At 35.7% G+C, this 19668-nt stretch overlaps 1 protein-coding gene across 1 annotated transcript in view; it reads right to left on the bottom strand.

The window, feature by feature from the left end:
- EYS (eyes shut homolog) overlaps positions 1-19668 on the bottom strand; it is a 703292-nt gene that overhangs the window by 508341 nt on the left and 175283 nt on the right. The window contains exons 12-13 of the mRNA XM_030944777.1: positions 13811-13933; positions 1348-1452 (exon numbers count right to left, since the gene is read on the bottom strand). Coding sequence (XP_030800637.1) covers positions 1348-1452; positions 13811-13933 — 228 coding nt within the window. The remainder of the gene's footprint in view (positions 1-1347; positions 1453-13810; positions 13934-19668) is intronic.

Below are 19668 nucleotides of genomic sequence, written 5' to 3'. Positions count from 1 at the left end.
AGTAAGATACTGTTTATTTGTTGGACTCTATGATCTCAAAGGGGTTTTCCACCCTAACAATCACCCAGATTCTGTGATTCTGTGAGAAAAATTATGTATGTCACATAAAGATAGAAAAATTTATCTACTCCTTTTGACAAATTCAGATTGCTGGCATCTCTCGTCACTGCAAGAAACTGAACTGGGTTTGCACAGCAATGTTTCAGTGGGGGCAGGTGCAGGGGTGGCTTCTCTGAGGAGCTGTCAGAAACTTCCCCCGGTCTGATGGGGTCAATGCCAGCCAGCTCCTGGATGATCCACTGCTGGCCAAGGCTGAGCCCATCAGTGACAGTGGTAACGCCTCTGGGATAGCAGTTAACATGAGGGGGAAAAAACCAAACTGGGCAACTACAGATAGAAAAAAGTGTGAGGATAGCAAGAGAAACAGCTCTGTAGACACCAAAATCAGTACAAGAGAGGATGGAGGTGCTGCAGGCACCAGATCACGATTGCCCTGCAGCCTGTGGTGAAGCAGCTGTGCACCTGCAGCCCATGGAGGTCCATGGTGGATCAGAGATCCACCTGCAGCTCACAGACAACCTCGTGACAAAACAGGTGGGTGTCCAAAGCAAGGTGTGACCCTTCCTGTGGTAAGCCTGAGCTAGAACAAGCTTCTGGCAGTGCCTGTGGCCTCATGGAGAGAGAAGCCCATACTGCACCAGGTTTCCTTGCAGGAGCTGTGACCCTGTGGGGGACCCACACTGGAACAGGCAGTTCCTGAAGGACTGCACTCACTGGAGGGGAGCCGTGCTGGATCAGCTTGTAAAGAACTGCAGGCCATGGAAAGGAACATATTAGAGAAGTTCTTGGAGGACTCTCTCCCTTGAGAGACAGCCCACGCTGGAGCAAGGGAAGAGCATGAGGAGTCCTCCCCCTGAGGAAGAAGGAGCAACAGAAATGATGTGTGATTAACTGGCTGCACCCAGCTCCCAGCCAGGGTCAACCCACCGCAGCAACCCTTATGACAACTACTGTGTAGCTTGTCCACATTTTCTTTCAGAAATTTTAAAAATACCTTTTGCTAGTAGACAAGATGGAAACAAAATCATGCTACTGGCAGAGTTGGTTGATTTTTAAGGCACTCTATTCATAAGTTTGGAAGGCAGGACTTCCAGAATACAAGTTATATTCTGTAAACAAATTCTGCTGACACCACCTGCATAACAATTGTAGCATATGCTTAAAGAATACCAGTTCATCCTTCTCTCTTTTCAAGCATAATAAATTACTGCTTAGTTGTGTGCTTATGAAAAAACTCTTTTTCTTTTTTAAATACCACAGAACATTTCTCAACTAAATGTGACTTACCTGGCAAACAGCTACAGTAAAATTCACCAATCAAATCATGGCAATGGCCTCCATTTTTACAGGGCTTGGAGGAACATTCATCAATATCCGTGGAACAGTTTTTGTCTGACAGAAAAGAAAATTAAACATTAAAACTATAAATCATGCTGGGAAAGTGGAAAAGCTGCTTCACAGTGCAAGTGACAACTGCATAGCTTAACTTTTCCAGGTTGGAAACACTATGTCTGCTTGACAGTTTTAAAACTAGAGATATTCGTCGATATAGCTGGTAGTCAAGAAATTAAATATTTTAAAGTAATAAATATGAACAGCATTTGCAAAAATGTCCTTTGTATATTCCAGCAACACAACTCAATACCTTAATTACTAGAGCTATATGCTACTTTGAAAAAAAATTGTTTCAGAGATTTAATAACCTTGGTAACAATACAAAAATAAATATTTCTTGAGGTTGCATTCATATTTCCAGAAGAATTAAGCCATTTCTCAGATCCAAACAGAAACCCACAAGTTCATTTGGGTAGTTCTTAATTTTTCTGCTTTTAAAAAAATTTAATTGAGCTGTAATTCAGATTAATTCAAATCTGAAACAATAAAAATATAGGCGAATATACAGAAGATACATAGAGGGGAAAGTTTAGAAGGCAACAGCATGGTGGTTTATGAAAACAGTTAACTCATTGGACATACCAAATAAAGTCCAGCCTCCTATTTCTCTGTTGTGCACTACATTAATTTAGGGCAATCCCTACCCAGGCTATTATAAATAATACTGAGGCCTTTCTGAACAAAAATTGATCAAAAATAGGTGGGACAAATATTTGGACTGAGAGCTCACCTGAATATCAGAAGTTAAGCCAATTACAGAGAAGGAAAGCTATAACTATCACTGATGTGAACAAGCAGAACTTTTGTTGGTGTTCTGTGTAGAAATTATGGAAGGTTCCTTGTATCACTCAAATCAGATATACCAGACAGGTAGTGAATCCCAGGGACCTCAGTCAAAGCAGCTGAATTAAAGGATCATGTGGGGTTTCTGGGGTCCCTCTTGCACAAGCAAAGCTTGGACAATTATAGATTCATTACAACAATAAATGCATGGATGGCAGAGGGAGTTTTGTCTTTCTTAACTGTAAGACATACTTTCAGCTAACACGTAAAAATAGAATGTATGCAAAAATCAAACTAAATGGGAAGTGGAGAAAGTGAGGAGAAGACAGGAAAGGAAAAAAAACAACATTAAGAAAAAAGTTTAAGGGGATGGTAGTAGGAGCTCATAGACAAGGATAATTATAGAAACCAGGTAAGACTTTGACATTTTGTGAGAAATACTGTACAGTCACATACAATATGCTGTTTTTAATGATTAAATACAGATCAAAAATCCAGTAGAATCAGTTTAAAGGAACCTTAATTTTTTTATAGCTTGTGGGTTTTTCTGTTGCTGTTTTGCTTTGTTGTTGTTTTTAAATAGCTAAAAGAACTAGCAGAATCCTTAACAACGCAGGACTTGGACCCATAGAGTATTTAACTGCAAACCCATAATTTTTGAAAGGGATCATCATTCAAAAATTCAAAGATATTTGAATGTACTATTGGTAATTTTTCATGCCATAGTGAAAAAGGTAAGTTACTTGATTCAAAGTTAAAGGGAAAAGTACGCTCTGACTATAAGGAAAGAAATGTGAAAAACTTGGCTGAGAGCAGTCAAAATCTATGGAAAAGGAGAGGAGGGTGCAACATAATAAAAAGGAATTCGGAAGAACTGCATAGAATGTAGAGAAGTTTTGATTTGAAACCTGCTAAAGAGGGAACATTTTGCCTTTAAAAGGTAATTAAGAGAGCTGCTGCTTGCTATAAGTACACAATGACAAACTTTCTTTTTGTGGGAGAAAGACACTAGGTATTAGGAGCATAACATGGCACTTCCTGGTTTTCAGAGCATGAAAAAAGCCCAACTTATAAAAAATCAAGTTGCTAAGGATTAACTAAAAAGTACAACATAAATATGCAGACATGAAATTGGACCAGCAAAAGCGCGTAGCTATTATAGAATGGTCAGGGTAACAAGAAATTGTGCTGTATGTACTTCATATCGAAGATGAAGGAGAGATGCGGTTTGCCATCCAGTGAAGAAGGATGGCTACTGATAATGGTAATCACACAAAATTGTTCAATGCTTCTTCTGCCTCAATCATCAGTAAAAAGACCAGCTGTAAAACAGGTCAGTATCATAATTAATACTTATGATTAAAGGGCAAAACTTCAGTGTTGAATACAGAAGAAAAGCTGTAGAATTGTCAAATTAGTTAAATAGTCAGATAGGCAGGTCTGATGAACTATACCCTTGGGTACTAGTGACAAAGACTCAATAATTTTCTTTGTGAACTTGTGAAAAATAGGTAAAGTACCTAAAGACTCATTAAAATCAGCTTTCAGAAAAAGAATAAAAGGCAAAGACATGAAATTATAAATCCATTTGTGAAACTCCTGTTCCTAGAAGAAATATTGGGAAAAGTTTTAAATTGTTTACTTGCAAGAACATATAAATAAAAACCAATTCATTAAAAATGGGCCTTATATAAGCAGATTTATTCCTCTCTACATTAAATTTACACATTTTGTGGATAACAAAACCCAGTAGCAAATGTCATGCTCCTTTTGTTCACTAATGCTATTTTTTGTGAAATCCCAGTAATTGGTTTACATAGAAACTATAAGAGCATATTATCAAATGATTCATGCATTAGTTATCAGTGGTTTTGCTACCAGACTGGATGAATGAATTGCAGAGGTTTTGAAAGAAATCCACTGCCCATTCAATTCCACTAAATTTTTTTCAATAGTCTAGATGGTGGGTAGCAAAGTAAACTCACTGATGGCAACAAAAAAGGTACATTGAAGAACAGGATTAGAAGTCTTCATGACTTTCAACCAACTGAAGATAGAGTCTGATATAAACAATGTAATCCGATCAGAAGACAAGATACGATACAGAAAATCACAAGTAGGAAAAAATACCAGAATTTTATTTTAAAATAAATAGCTTTCTGGCATACATAAAAAAGAACATATCCAGTTAGAAGTTTTACTGGAGTAAAGCTACTTTTTGAGTGCTTTGCATTGTGCAGTGAGGTGCATTTAAGAAAATTTTGAGAGTCCATATGAGCATGTTAGGAATGAAAATCAGCTCAAAAGCGTGACCTTGTAGGATGAACAAAATAAATGGGCCTATAAAGCCTAAATAAGGAAAATTTGAATAGAAATGTGATGGCAATCATAAAATAAGAAAGTACTCTCACAAAATTCATCAGTTTGCTGTGTTCATAGTAGACAGGCTGAGAAGTAATGCATTTAAACTGCAGTGAAATATTAGACAATAAGGAAATCCTTGTAGTGGTTAGTAAAACACCACGCTGGGAAGATTCCACCAAGAAAATAAGGAATTATTGGATTTCTTTAACAAGATACATAGGCAAGAAAGCAACATAGTATATTATATGTTTTTTGCTGGGATAAGAATGAAACAGTTTATAGTTAGTATTTTGTTGTAGTGTTGTGATTATATAATTTACAGGGTGTAAATTCTGATTATTACACTGAAGGATGTCCAAAGACTTTTGTTTGTGTCATGAGCTGGACTGTCTGGAAACTTGCTTTGTCTTATGGTAAAGGTCTTAAGTTACTTGGTGTGTGATAACTGTGCTCTGATTTTGGAACCTAGGGCGCCTATCCAAATCTGCATCTCTACTCTATTTCTCCATCAAAACACGTTTCTACATTAGTGGTATGTATGAAAGAGAGGTGAGCCCAGGTTTGCAGCAGACAAGAGAAGTAGGATAAAAGTGCTAACACTAGCAGGAAGAGAAAACCACATTCTTCTTGTGCACCATAAATGCACATGGTTGATATTACAGAGTGACAGGTACTAAGGCCTACCCTTCCAAGAAAGCAGTACAGCTATTGGCACATTCAATCTGAATTCACCCCTCAAATCTTTCTCATGAAAAAGCCATAATGAAGCAAATGAGGCATTTTATACTTTCATGAATCTCCTTTTCTGTAGGCAAATGTGAAAAGTCCTTAGTCTACTATTTCAACACTGAATTTTAAACAGATACTTCATTTCCACTCTCACTTCCTTTCCTACATCTCCTTTCCACAGGGGACCAAACCTATGCACCAAATGGAATCTTGTGATAACTTTTGTTTAGCTAAACAGTACATTTTTCAGTGTACTGCAGGTCACTTCTGGTCGCTTGTAGTTTGCAGATACAAGCACAGAAAAAAACATGCAGATTATAGCTACTGAGCTGTTGCTGAGCTGTAGTGGGGAAACAACAAAAGCAATTTGAAAAGGACTGCTGAAGACCTCAGCATATGAGCACTATTGCAGTGCTCTGAGAAAAAAAAATCTCAGACGTATTTAAATAAAACAAAAAGTGAACATTGATGTGTAAAATACCTCTGTATAAAACATTGATTAGAATGTTCCATATTTAAAAATAAGTGGGAAGAATGCAAGAAAAGCTACACAATTTATTCAACAACTGAAGAAAGCATGCTGTTGGCAAAGGCTTAAAGAGCTCCATCTGTTTCATTTAGAAGAAACAAAACCAAAAAGTGACTTGATTACAGTGTGCAAGTATCTTTACAAAGAGAAAATACTTGAGTAGCAAGAGCTTTTTCATTTTTGTGTAGAAAAGGTAATGAGATGCAATAGATCAAAGTTGAAGACAAAAATTTAAATAAAATATTTAATATAAACTTCTAAATCTGATGGTGATTACTACTAGAAAAAATGCCAGTGAAATTCTGGCTTCTTTTCATTCATTCAAATCTGGATTGAATGCTTTTGGATTCATTGTGTGCTTTAATCAAAACTAGAGTAATTAAGTTCAGTACAAGGTGGTTAATGGCCAACATTAACTTCCTTCTGGTACACAGACCTAATATGGAGCATCAACCAGCAATCTATGGATTGTTAGAAGACTTGCAGAACATATAAATTCATCCTGTAGCCCTCTCTGTGTCTTTCCTGGGAAAACATCACAACAATTTAGTGAGACAAGTATATTTCTGTGATAGTAATAGCCCACCCTGAGGCACTCGGGCTCTGTAGCATCACTGTCATCACGTGAAATGTGTATGTCCTGTAACTGGAGGTTTTGGAAGTTACTAGGAAAAGTAGGTGCAAGATGTTACTCTATTATTACCAGAACAAATAGCCAGTGCTATTCCATTTCTTGCCTGCCTACTAATGTGTTAAGGGGAAAGAAAAATCTTTTCATGATAGTTGTGTAAACAGCTTTAAAAATCATCATTCTGCATTTAACACATTTCCCCTCCTGCTTCAAGGCTCCTCAGTAATCTCTGGTCAACTCACTACTTAAGTGAAGAGAGTCAAGTTGTGGTGTAATGTTCCCACTATCACCCCTGCATCCCTGAGGCCCAGTACACATGGCACTGGCACTGCTAGCCACTGGCCAGGTATCAAGCTAGGAGCAAGAGCCTCAGGACTTGTCTAGTGGCCAGGTTGATGTTAGATCCATAGAATCATGGCATGGTTTGTTTTGGAAATGACCTTACAGATCACCTAGTGCCAACCCCCTGTCGTGGGCAGGGACACATTCCATGAGACCAAGTCGCTTAGTGCCCCAATGGGCAGGGACACATTCCATGAGACCAAGTTGCTTAATGAGTTTTAAGCATCCAAGTTGCTTAAAACTCATCCTGAATACTGCTAAAGATGGGTTATCAACAGAAAATCAATTTTAAAAATCATGACAAAGAAGAAAGCCAAAGAGTAAAGAACAAAAAAGAGTCAACAAGATGGCACCAAATAAGATTGCTACTTAATGTGGTCATATTAAAACTGACAGTGTCATACTGTTTATATTATGGTTCTATCAAAGCAAAGGATGGCAAAAAACAGTTGTTTCACTGTCTAAAACAGCAACCCAGTATATACTGGTAAATATAATTAAGTATTAAAAACTCCAGTATTATGCTAGATGGTATTGCAGCGGCAGTATTGAATAACAGACCTTTTCCAACATAATGATTTGGTGGATTTTTTTCAGAAGAGGAACTATATACTAGGAAAAAACTAAGCACACCCTAAGTATAACCATTCTTATCTAAGATGCCGCTTCTGTTTCCCAAATTCATTAACAAAATGTCTGTAAGGGATGAAAAATGTGCACTGGGGAAGTTACTTGGAGGTTGATTTTTTTATGTCAGGGTTCATTCACTGATTGCTCAGGTCATTATAGAAAATTAATTCCTAAGAGGATTCTTGAGGCAGTTGTAACAAAAATTTTGATTGAAATTGTGTCTTGACAGCTATATGTTATTTGTCAGGTGCACTTAGATGTAAAAAGTAAAAGTGGTCCTCACTTTGCTGTCATATTACTGTTCATTGTATGGTGTCATCAATGACATTAACATAGGAAAAATATGGAGTTAAGGAAAAATTAGGTTGTTTTTCTACAGTAACTCAGGAAGACTAAAAATTTCAGCCACATGTTCCAGTGTCTTCTCTGTATGAGCTTTTCTAGACATGGTTGTTTTTCCTTTTTTTACTTGATGAGAGCCTCCTAGCAACTGACAACAGTTTTAAAATTGAAAATCAAGCCTATTCATATAAAATGATTATTTTCCAATTTATCTGAAAGTAATTAAGTACATAGTCATGCCCAGAAAGATATTAATGGATGTTCTACATACATTATGTTATGCATGACAGTTGGAATCACTACTAAAGAACCCTACCATTATACCCAAAATAATAAGGATAAACTGGAATACAAAAATAATCTCATGATAATCTTCCTTCAGAAGAGCAAAGATAAAGTAAATTCCATACAAGCTAATTAAAGTTTTGATTGAAGAATTAACTTATCTTCTGTCAGGTGGCTCCAACTATTATTATTCACCTCCTAATTTAAACCAATCATGCTTAGTATTTGCAGATGGAATACTATTGGAGAAATGTTCCATTTGATTTCTCACATAAAAAAACCAAGCAGCTTTGCTTATATTTAAAATGACTGGAAAAAATCAATTGATTTGCTTTTTTTTCATGCAATTCATTAACTTTTATGTATTATTTTATCAAAAATTTTATGTAATGCAATTTGCAGCATGATGAAACTTAGACAGATTTTTCTGCACTCTACTGATTTTTTTTCCCAAATGTCCTAACCTGAATTCCTTCCAAGCAAAGCAGGTACACTTACACATGACATGATAATAAATATTCTCTAATGACTCAGAAGTACATTGTGAATACATTTTCATGTATGCATAAATTTTGTTTATTTTCCAGCATGTTAAGTTTGCACACCCCACTGTGGGAAGCCTGCCCTCAGCAGCCTGTCATTTACAGTGTTTGTGGCAACCAGCAGCCCATCTGTGCTGCTCCAGCTGAGCAGGGGGAAGGAAGTCAGCCCTTCACTCCTCCATGGTCTGCTATGAGCCAGAGCTCTGCTGGCCAGGAGCCTGGGGAACCATCCCTCTCTCTAGTTGTCAGCTTCCAGATTTTGTTTTGGTCTGAAAAATCTCAGTGCTTTGACTAGCGCTCAGACAGAGGCATGTTGTTTAAATGAACTCGGTCCTTAGGGGACATCACAGAAAAGACCTAGCTTTTGAGCTGCTTCTGTGATGGCCATAAGGGCTGATTGATGTGGAACAATTATCTGAATGAGATGCAAGCAAGACTGAATTTCTGTGGCTGACTCTAATGATGGCTGAGCACCCATAGATCACAGGATTAATTAGGCTGGAATAGACCCCCAAGATCATCAAGTCTAGCCTTTGACCAATCACCATCATGTCAACTTAAACCATAGCACTAAGGGCCATGTCCAGTCATTTCTTGAATATCTCCATTGTTCTTGACTCCACCACTTCCCTGTCCACTCATTCCAATGCTGGACAACCCTTTCCATTAAGAAATTCTTCCCAATGTCCAACCTGAACCTCCCCTGTTGCAGCTGTGTCCTCTTGTCTGTCATCAGCTGTCTGGGAGAACAGGCCAACCCCCACCCTTCCTTTTGGGTAGACGTAGATCTCTCAGGCCAATTTTTTCCTTGGAATTGTTGAGGAAAGTACTTTTCATAATAAACAAGAAAAAGAGAACATAGTGACTCAATAATTTTGTACTGTGCAGTTGTTCTTATAGTAACTAAAAGCATCTATGTCAAGCAAAATGTGTCTAAAATAGACCAGCTTTTGCAGACTTACTGAAAACAAAATTTAGAATGACACAGGAAAAGAATACACAGGAAAGATTTTTGAAAGCCCAGAGAAAGATATCTTATGTCTTGCGATGGCTCGAGCTGAGCTGCAAGACCTCGCCCATCTTTGTATAATTTTGGTTTTCAAATATTCAGTGTTGTAGTGTCCTCTCGCTTAGCCACAATATCTACTACAGGATTCCTAAAGCCCAATGGTATGAGACATGACAGAGGAAACTATATAGACTTGATCTTCGGAAAGCATATTAAAAGGCTTGCATATTTATTTAGTCTCTTGTGTAAATGTAAGTCAATGTGTGACTGATGGTAGATTCTGACTGTTGATTCATACTGTCTTGTTATAATGGTAAACATTAATGAGACATGGGCAAAACTTAGAGGAAGGATCATTTTACACATATAGGATTCATATGGACCTTGATATAAGTAAGGAAGTCAGATTAAGAATCTCATGCATATAAACTACAACTACAAAATTCAGGGCTAAATAATAAAGTAAAAATCACTTTGAAATCAAGTGTTTTTCTACCCGGTATTCACTGATGTAATCTTACTATCATAGGGTTTATCCATAGACATGAACAGCTTTGAAATCCCTTTAATTAATAATTAAATAAATAAATAATTTAATTCGTCTCTTCCAACAATTGAAAAAGGAAAAAGGTTTACAATGGAACAATATAATCCCATCATTTATTAAAGATTAAAAACCCATGCTTTCTCATCCAAAACCACTGAATTACAGAGTTCTTTATTTCCAATTACTTATATTACCAGAGAAAATCCACTCAAATAATGAAAATGGTCAGTAATCACATCTCATAGAACTGCCTCTTCCTTCTCTATCATTGATGAATTCAACACCCTCCCATTGATGTTTTAATTTGGAGTGTTTTACTACCCAATGGACTAAAGGTGTCCCACTGTTCAATATTAAAATTCCCTACTTCACCTATCTTTGGGTTTGTATATGTTGAGCAAGATGTTTTCTAATTTTCAAGGCTGGCCAGTTTAACAGACTTGGACTGCCTTTACTTATCTCAACTTCCAGATGTTCTCAAAACCCCTCTAATTGGCAAAATCAAATAAAACACTATGAGAGAAGGAAGTAGCAATTTTGCTATCTGTCCATTTGTCCAGTAGCGCTTTAGTATGGGATAATTACAGTAATCCTGTATACACAGATTACCATGGGAGGGCATTTGAGAGCCCTCAATCTTTTATTGTAGAGAAAGTATTTTCCTGGTCTTTATCAGGAGCTGCCCATCTTGGACAGAGTAAAGGAAATTCTATGCAGCAAGCTCCAAAGTCTGCCAGAATTCTGGTGCTCACCCTTTCAGCAACAAACCATTCAGCTGGCAGCAGAAGCTGCAAGAGGGCTCCCTGCTCTTCTCACAACCCTCTCAGATGATTTGGATGTTCCTCTCCTGCTGTCTTTCCCCAGCAGGAGAGAGTTGTTTCCACCATCCAGCCCTGCTCCCTGTTGCACATGTTGCACTGCCTCTCCCCACCTCTGTTCTCAGGGAAGGACAAAGATCAAACACCTATGGAGCACCACAGCCTGGTTCAAGGGGGATTCATCCAAGGCCATTCATGGAGACCCTCCTGTCCAATGCTGCCCTTCCATCACAGCTTTAGTGCATGCGGCGTGTGATCCCAATCAGAATTGATGCCACTTCACACAGATAGTTAACAGGAAAAGAGGCAAACAGCCAGCCTAAGACAATTTTGTACCTGACCAGCTAAGATGCTAAAGGTAAACTTGTTCTGAAATTGCTTTTAATATGATAGGAAAACAAAAGTGTGCTTAAAAGAAATAAAAGGTAAAAGTCAATCTTATACACTTAGTGGACTTTTTCAAATGTTACTTGCTTGAGCACATCTCATCAGAAGACTACAAGATGTGATTGGCAGGATGTTAGCAGATCTGTTGATGAACTTTTTAATATAAGCCTTCATCAGAGCTAATTGTTATCAGCTAACTGCTCTGTTTATGATGTTTTTCTAAATTAATTATGCAATTTCAACATTGTTTAAATATTAAGTGGATAAAAATTGTATATATATGCACACTATGTTTCCTTTAGCCCTTAAATAGCCTTTGAGTGTATCACTGTTACTATAGCAATATCTATGCGTACCATTTATATAAATCTTAAAACTCAGAAGAACATGTAACACTCTTTTGCTGTTGTTTGCCTTTTGTATAAGATACAAGCCCAAATATCAGTATTTTGCATCACAGACTCATTCTAGAGAGGCTGAAGCAGCTTTTGGAAGGCTTGGAGAGAGCAAATCTAATGAGATCCATAATGACTGACTGCCAATTAATTGTACAAAAAGCATGAGCACAAACGAAAATATTCAGTGTAATCAGGAGGATCCTTGTCCCTACTCCTAATTCCAGTCAGTAGGCTAGTTTACTTTTTTTCTTGCGGGAAATGTCCTGTCTCACAAAAAAACAATGTGAAGTGAGATCAATAGCACATTCGTGATGGAAAGTCTCTCACATAGGAAATGCAGGAGAAAATTGAGGTTTTTTTCATATTAGGCTATTATGCAGTCATGTGAACTTCTGTGACTTCAATATAGGCCTCAAGGTATTCAATAAATCTACTTATAACTCACTTGTAACTTTTTTTCTCTCGACAGATCCTGAATCCTGCTTGTCTTGGAATGAACAAGGATGTTACTGGCAAACTGCTTGCATCAGTATGATACATATATATCCAGAATATAGGATAAAGAGTCCCTGCTAAGGAATACATACTGTATCCCTGGCTTCCTTAGTGACACTCACACATTAATTTGTAGTTCTGGCTCTATAATGTGGACTCCATCACATCCTAAAATAGTGTTGCTGTATTTTCAAATGAACAGCTTTCCCCACATTTTAAACTGACTGTTGTCAACATACTACAGAAAAGTTAGACATTTTCCATTTGGATTCTAGCAGTACAGGAGAAAGTTTTAAAAACTTCTTATTTTAAAATTTTTGCATTAAACTTCTTCTATCTATAGTAACAAATACTTTGTAATCACCTCTATTATTTTCAAAATTGATGCAAAATAGACATAGTATGCAAACTCATGAAAGCAAAGCCAGTTACCAACGTGAAAAGCAGAATAAGATGTTACAGGAAATGTATCGCATCTCGGTTTTGTAATGCTGAATAATATAAGAATACGTTTGCATGAAAACTCACAGAAGCTGGTGGCAATTGCAACTACTATTACTTCCACAGATTTAAAATGTCTGTATATTGTCTTAGATTCCTTTTGTCCTGTCTTCCTACATTTAACCATTGACAAAATATGAATGAAGAATTTCTAAACTGAATGTCACTGGTGTTACTACAGACCTGAAATGCTCTACAACTAACTTAGTTTTGCCTCCTCATCCTTCGTTGTTCTACTTACTTATTTAACTGTTCATTTCTCCTTAATATATCTCTTTCATTTTTTTTCCTCTCCTCTCCACTGGTCCCCATTAATTTTCAGCTCTTTGGACAAACTTGTTTGGCTTTTTATTACAAGATCCACTAACTGTACGATTTTTTACACTGCCACTGCTTGTTTTCCTGTAACTACTTATAAATAATGCTGCTCCATTTGCCTCTCTGAAATCAGCAGCTGAAAGTCAGTGTTCAGTGCCTGACATTTTTTTTTAGATGGCATATATTTGGAGACAGTTTTATTGATTTCCTGTTAGCTGCTTCTGGCAGAAAATAGAGCCTTGAAGACTCTCCACGATGCAAGAGCTATTTTCTCAAACCTGTTAGACATGCAAATAATTGTGCAACCTACGAGAATTTATCATAAGGATCTGATGGCGCCTTTGTTAAAGAGAACAAAGTGTAATCTTTCTAAAATTGTGTTCTTGTTACCATCTCAATCAAGTATGGCTGTGATAAAAGCTGAGAAAAATAGCACCAGCTACTTGTTCACCTATGTTTCTTAGACTAGGTGGTTTTAAGCAATTTTTTTTCTATGCAAAATACAGTTTTTCTTTCCATACACACACTACTTTCATTTTTTATCATATTAGGAGGGAAATAAAAATAGATTATCAATTGCACAGAACCCTAAGTTGATTTTATTTTTATTAATGCTAAACCACTGAACAAAGTGCAATTAATTTCAGGAAAGACAATTAATAGTTTAACTATTTAACTTCTTTTCCAAGTTAAAAGAAATCTTACCAGTGAATCCTGGAGGGCAAGCACAGCTGTAGTCTGCAACCAGGTCTAAACAAGTTGAATTGCTTTTACAGAAACCATAAGTGCACTCATCAAAGTTGATTTCACAGTTCAGGCCTTCAAATCCTTGGAAATAAAACCAAAGAGCTATGCATTATTCAGCTATTCTGTGTCTTATTTTTCTAAAGCAATGTCTTTAGGTCCCTTGTTTTCAATTTACTCTTGTAAAAAATGATCTTGAATCCTTATGGATTCTCATTCTAAAAGTCATTAATAGGAAAATGCATTTTTTTTCCTGTCAAACATACTTTAAAAAGAGTCAATAAATGAAAGCACAAATTTAGGATTCAATATGTTCATTAAGACTTAAGAATTTATGAATTATGTATCTGCTGATTTTGACAACAGTACAGATGAAGTGAAGCTGGGATTTGGATATCTGCTGTCAAAATAAAAATCAACTCTTAAAATCTCTCTTAAAATCAGTTCTCAAATAGTTGCTTTTCTACATTTTTCTTTGTTTGTTTTACAGAACCCCAGAATTATCAAGGTTGTAAGAGGCCTTCTAGATCATCCAGTCCAACTGACAAACCAGCATCACCACAACTCCTCCTGAACCATCTCCCCAAGTGACACATCCAGACACCTCTCTCTCTTCCACAGAGGGTGACTTCACTACCTCCCTGGGAAATTATTCTAGTGTCTAACCACTCTTTCAGTGATTTTTCTTAGCTAATAATATCTAATCTGAACCTCTCCTGATACAGTTTAGGGCCATTTCCTCTTATCCTTTCACTAGAGACGTGGCAGGAGAGACTGGCCCCCCACTCAATAAAACCTCCTGTCAGGCAGCTGTAGAGAGCAGTGAGGTTCCCCTGAGCCTCCTCTTCTCCAGACTCAGCCACCCCAGTTTCTTCTGCCAGAATGACTTTTAGCAAACTCAGAGGTCCAACAATGTTATTTTGTAGTTGAAATTGCTAGAAAATCTCCTCTCCAATACCTGACTTTTCATGCTCTAGTAAATGTATTCTAATTCATGGTCATGCTACAAAATGAGTGTCATTAGTGCTGTCACAGGCCATGGCTGCAGGAAGACCATGACTAATGCTGAGCTATCGGTACCCTCAGTGCTAGCTATATTCCTATAATTTCTCAAACTGACCATGGAACCAATTTCCACTGATCCTCAAGTCATAAAACTTTAGAATTACCCTTAATTCATTAATAATGTATAAAATAACAGCTCTTATTTGCATTTAAAGTTTAATCAGACCCATGTCTCACAGGTAACATGTAAGCCACAAAATTATCAATGTGGATGGCAGGATTTTTTTTTGTATAAGGTAGTCAAGCAGTTTAAACAGCAAAATGATCTTTTCCAAGGTTAATTTCCAGCTACCTTCCAATATCTGTTTTGGCTTCTAATTTAAGCTAACTAATGACAGAGACTGTATTTATGGGAATTATTTCTAGCAATTTAATCTCTTGTGATGAGTTTCTGAAGTTATCACCACTGGAATACCTGTATTAATACATGCATACCTGAAATATTGTCAGCTATGAAATCAACTGCCATGAGTCCATATTTAGAAAATAGTAGAATTTGAAGATTAAAATAAAAAAAAATTAAACATAGAATGTATCAGGCTATAATTTACAACCATGGCTTTATTTTTAACTAAAAATACATTTTAAAATATTTGTAAGGAACCCATTTGTGAAAGCATTTCAGAAAGAAACTGTAATTTTAAGTGCTTTAAAACATTTATGCTTTCTTTGACTAATTTTTTACTGCCATTGCTATTTTTTTCATACAGTACTGATAACAAAGAGCAGAGTGCATTTTTAAAGAAACAGACCACAAGTGCTGAAAATCATATTATTTTTCTCTGTTAAAGTTCTAATAGATTTTTTTAGTGATGGCCTATTAAAGTCATTGTGGCCATTGTAGCTTGCCATGGTCAGTGAGAAATATGCATATTATTAATGAAGGTAAAAATACTTTTTGTAATCTTATGGGTGATATTTTCCATGGAACTCATGTACTGCTCATTTATGTTTTCTCCACTGCTTCAAACTTTGCTAAAATCATTATGTTCTGTTGGAAAAAAAGGTAGCATTTAGGAGTATATCTGTCTCCATTCTTAATTTGTCTCCAATCTTAATGATCATGGTTGTTTTGGTAGACACATTGACTTGGTGGACAAATATGCCAAGAGGACTTTGGAAAGGAATGAATGACTTTCATAGAAAAGAAGTTTTAATGATGGCTTGATGCCTGTCAAGAAGATGTTTTGCAAACTGCAGGCAGTTTTAAAAATTGTCAAAGATAATGAAAATAAATTATTTTGAACAACTTACCTTCAGGGCAAAAGCAATCATAGCTGTTGACATCATTCTGACAAACAGCACCATTCAAGCAGGGAGCTGAATCACACTCATTCATTTCTGTTTCACAGTACTGGCCTGAAAACCCTGTAAATGAAGTAAGATAAGCTTTGCTTTTCTTTGTCATTAAGTATGCTATTAGCATGAAACATGTATTTCAAATGGTGTTCTTTAACTAAAACCCAGAGATCTTATGATCCATATTCCACTGGAAAAAGAAAATTTAGGTCAGAGTTTCAGTATTTTATTTTCAAAGAGTTAAATTTTATTCATTTCTTATTCAATGTTACAAATACATCTTTATTGACGGAATAAAGCAATAAATGAAGTAGGAAATGCTTCCAGAATGCAAGAAGACATTCATAGCTGTAAGAAAACAGGGTAGCGATTTTCAAGTGCTTTTCTTGTATTAAAGTAATTTTAGTATTTTTGTGATATAATCCCAGAATATTTTGGGTTGGACTGACCTTAAAGATTAACTAGTTCCAAGCCCTCTGCTAGGGGCAGGGACACTTTCCACTAAACCAGGTCACTCAATATATAGTTTTTTAATTTTGCCACATTAATATGGGAAATAGTACATCAATTATATTCTATCCACTGTGTTGTCCTTATTGATGTGGAGAGTAACAAAATACAGAGTACAAATGTACTGAGGCATAGCAAAGATGTGCTGTGCAAGTTACGCCTCAGGACATGTAAAATGCACATCTCAGTTATGGTACATAAGGCTGTTGGGTGTGTTTCTAAAAGACAGAAGGGGTACATCCTTAAAACAAAAATCTGAAGATGAATTAAACTTTCATAAGGAAAGAGTAGCTCAGTTTTTTCATTTCTTACAGGTACTTTGAGACACAGGTGCTGCAGCACCAGCAATGGGGGCTGCAAGGGGGTCCTGTCAGGAAAAGAACACAAGGATAGAAATTGTTTAGTTGATCTACAACGCAAAAAAATATTGAATTAGCTTTCATTGTAGAGGGCAGAGCTACCCACTTGCCCCTAAGTTTTATGCACTAGAAGAAGACAAGATGAATTGGTATTTTCATAAATAGCAACTACAGGTGAAAGATTTAATCTGAAGTATAATGAAGAATTATTCTAAAGGACATATAATGTAAATCGAGACGTATATATTTTAATTTGTTTTGATGATACTCAATATCAAAGAAGCTTTGGGGGGAGGAATGTTAGAAAATTACTGGCACTAATGAAATGAGCTCATACTTTATACGAATAAAATGTAAAATTCAGAGAAGAAGAAAATAAGCATAAAAAGCTGTTTTGCATGTGAGTGTATTAAAAAAACTGCAGGAAATATTCCTTCTGCCAGTGTTTCAGAGCATTATGACCTTTATGAAAACGAAAGTGTTTAGGCATGCTTACAACCTACTTTGATTTAGCTGTTACAGGTTATTTTTTTGAGTTTTAACAAGCTAGAATTGTTTTCCAGAAGTTATGTTCTTTTGAAAATGTTAGCTTCTAACACCTGTAACTGAGAACTAGCTGCCTAGATGGAAATTAATTGAGATTGGAAACTTAACTATCTGAAATCTGGCCTAATAAATTTGTTGGTTTTTGTTTTCATTTAAGGACAGAAAACTAACAAGTACAGAAGGACAGAGAACAGCACCCTCATCCTTAAAAATGGAAAAAAAATACTTTTTCAAGCTGTTCTTTTTTTTTTTAGCCTTTATGCCTATTCATAAATTATTTTTTGAAAACATAGAAAGCTGGTAGAAAGCTTCTTAAAGAAGCTACTGGGAAGCATATTAGGTCATTTTAGAAATAAATACTTAGAATTTTTCTAGGTCTTGCTGATAGTGTTAAAATGTTTTAGGAACCACTGCTCCCACATCAGGATCAGAAAAATGCCCACATTTAGATCCTACCATGTGAAACAGTATGAAATCTGAGAAGTGACTCACGAGCTCCCAGCTCTCAGCAGATCTGGCAGTGATATTGCAAGAACTCCCTGTGATGAGCTGTGACCAGGTCACCCTTTCTTGGGAGCAGTGGAAATATTCAGCAGCTGCACCTGACATTCTGGGGATTTACAGCAGGACTAGCAGGCAAGGGGAAATATCACAGGGGCAAATGCAGAGCTGCAGGTAGTAGAAGCTAATTTATAAAGTTTTTCATTTGCTTAGTTTACTTCATTGCTGTTCTATAAACTATGGATTGGAACAGAAGAAAGTAAAGGCATAACTAGCATCTGTTTTAATAGAATTTGGTGCATACAGTGTGAATTAACCACTCTGAAAGAGCTGAAAGTAAAACATATTGATAGAATTTTATTACTTGTCACATTTTTAACAGAATATGTCCTGCAGACAGAAAACAATTTAAATGTATTTTGTTTGTATTTTTCTTAAATTGTTTCTGCTGATGTAGAATTAATATACTATACTATACTATACTATACTATACTATAATATAATATAATATAATATAATATAATATAATATAATATAATATAATATAATATAATATAATATAATATAATATAATATAATATAATATAATATAATATAATATAATATAATATAATATAATATAATATAATATGATATAATATAATAATATACTTTGATGATGTTTATTTCTTGCTGATCAACATACCAACAAATGATAATTCTTTCACAGACATTAAATAACTCATGTAATGGGCTGAAAGAACATTAGGGAAAATAAGCTTCATTTGTATTATTTTTAAATCAAGAATGAGTTGAGGAATGTTTTTAGCTACATTATAATCCATGTATTCTTACTTAATTACTTGTAATATAACAACATTAAGTTAGACAACAAAATAGAAGAAATTAGTCAATTAAAATATAAATATTTACATTTTTTTATGTAATACAAGTTAATCAGTTCCATGCATTTGAAAATATGAAAATAAATTTCTCTCTATGAGTGCTCCAAACTTTTGTGCTTTACCCTCTGATCTCATAAGATGACTTTGGCAGAGCCAATACAGTGCTCTATGAACCAGGAAAAAAATTCCATTCCTTCACCCATCCAGCTCCTCTCTCCATCAGCCAACGATAAGGGATATCCTGAATAACCTGGTATACTCCTGAATAAATATTTCCATGCAGTCAAATGAAAAGGAGTGCGTCCCATATATAAATCCTTTCAGACAGTTGAATTTATGGGAATCTTTTATGTAAAAATGTATTGATATTATTTGCGGTTCAATCTAGAGTGCCCCTTAAAAATAATATAAAATTATATAATATACATATACATGTATAGAATAGTACAGTACTGTACAGAATAGTACATTATTTTTTTATCATATCACATCAATCATAAGTAAGTTGAAGTTTATAATACGTAATAGTGGTTTTATATTAGTACAAAATGTAGGTAAACAAATTATGTTCTCCAAAAATGTTTTGTTATTGCCTTCACTGAGTGGCAAATAGCTATCATCAGAGAGTATAATAGATGATGCAACTGTTACACAA

Source organism: Camarhynchus parvulus, chromosome 3 (genome assembly GCF_901933205.1).
Source record: "Camarhynchus parvulus chromosome 3, STF_HiC, whole genome shotgun sequence".
In the NCBI taxonomy this organism is placed as follows: domain Eukaryota; kingdom Metazoa; phylum Chordata; class Aves; order Passeriformes; family Thraupidae; genus Camarhynchus; species Camarhynchus parvulus.
Note: the sequence above shows the minus strand (reverse complement) of the source record. Positions and strands in the feature narration are given on the sequence as shown.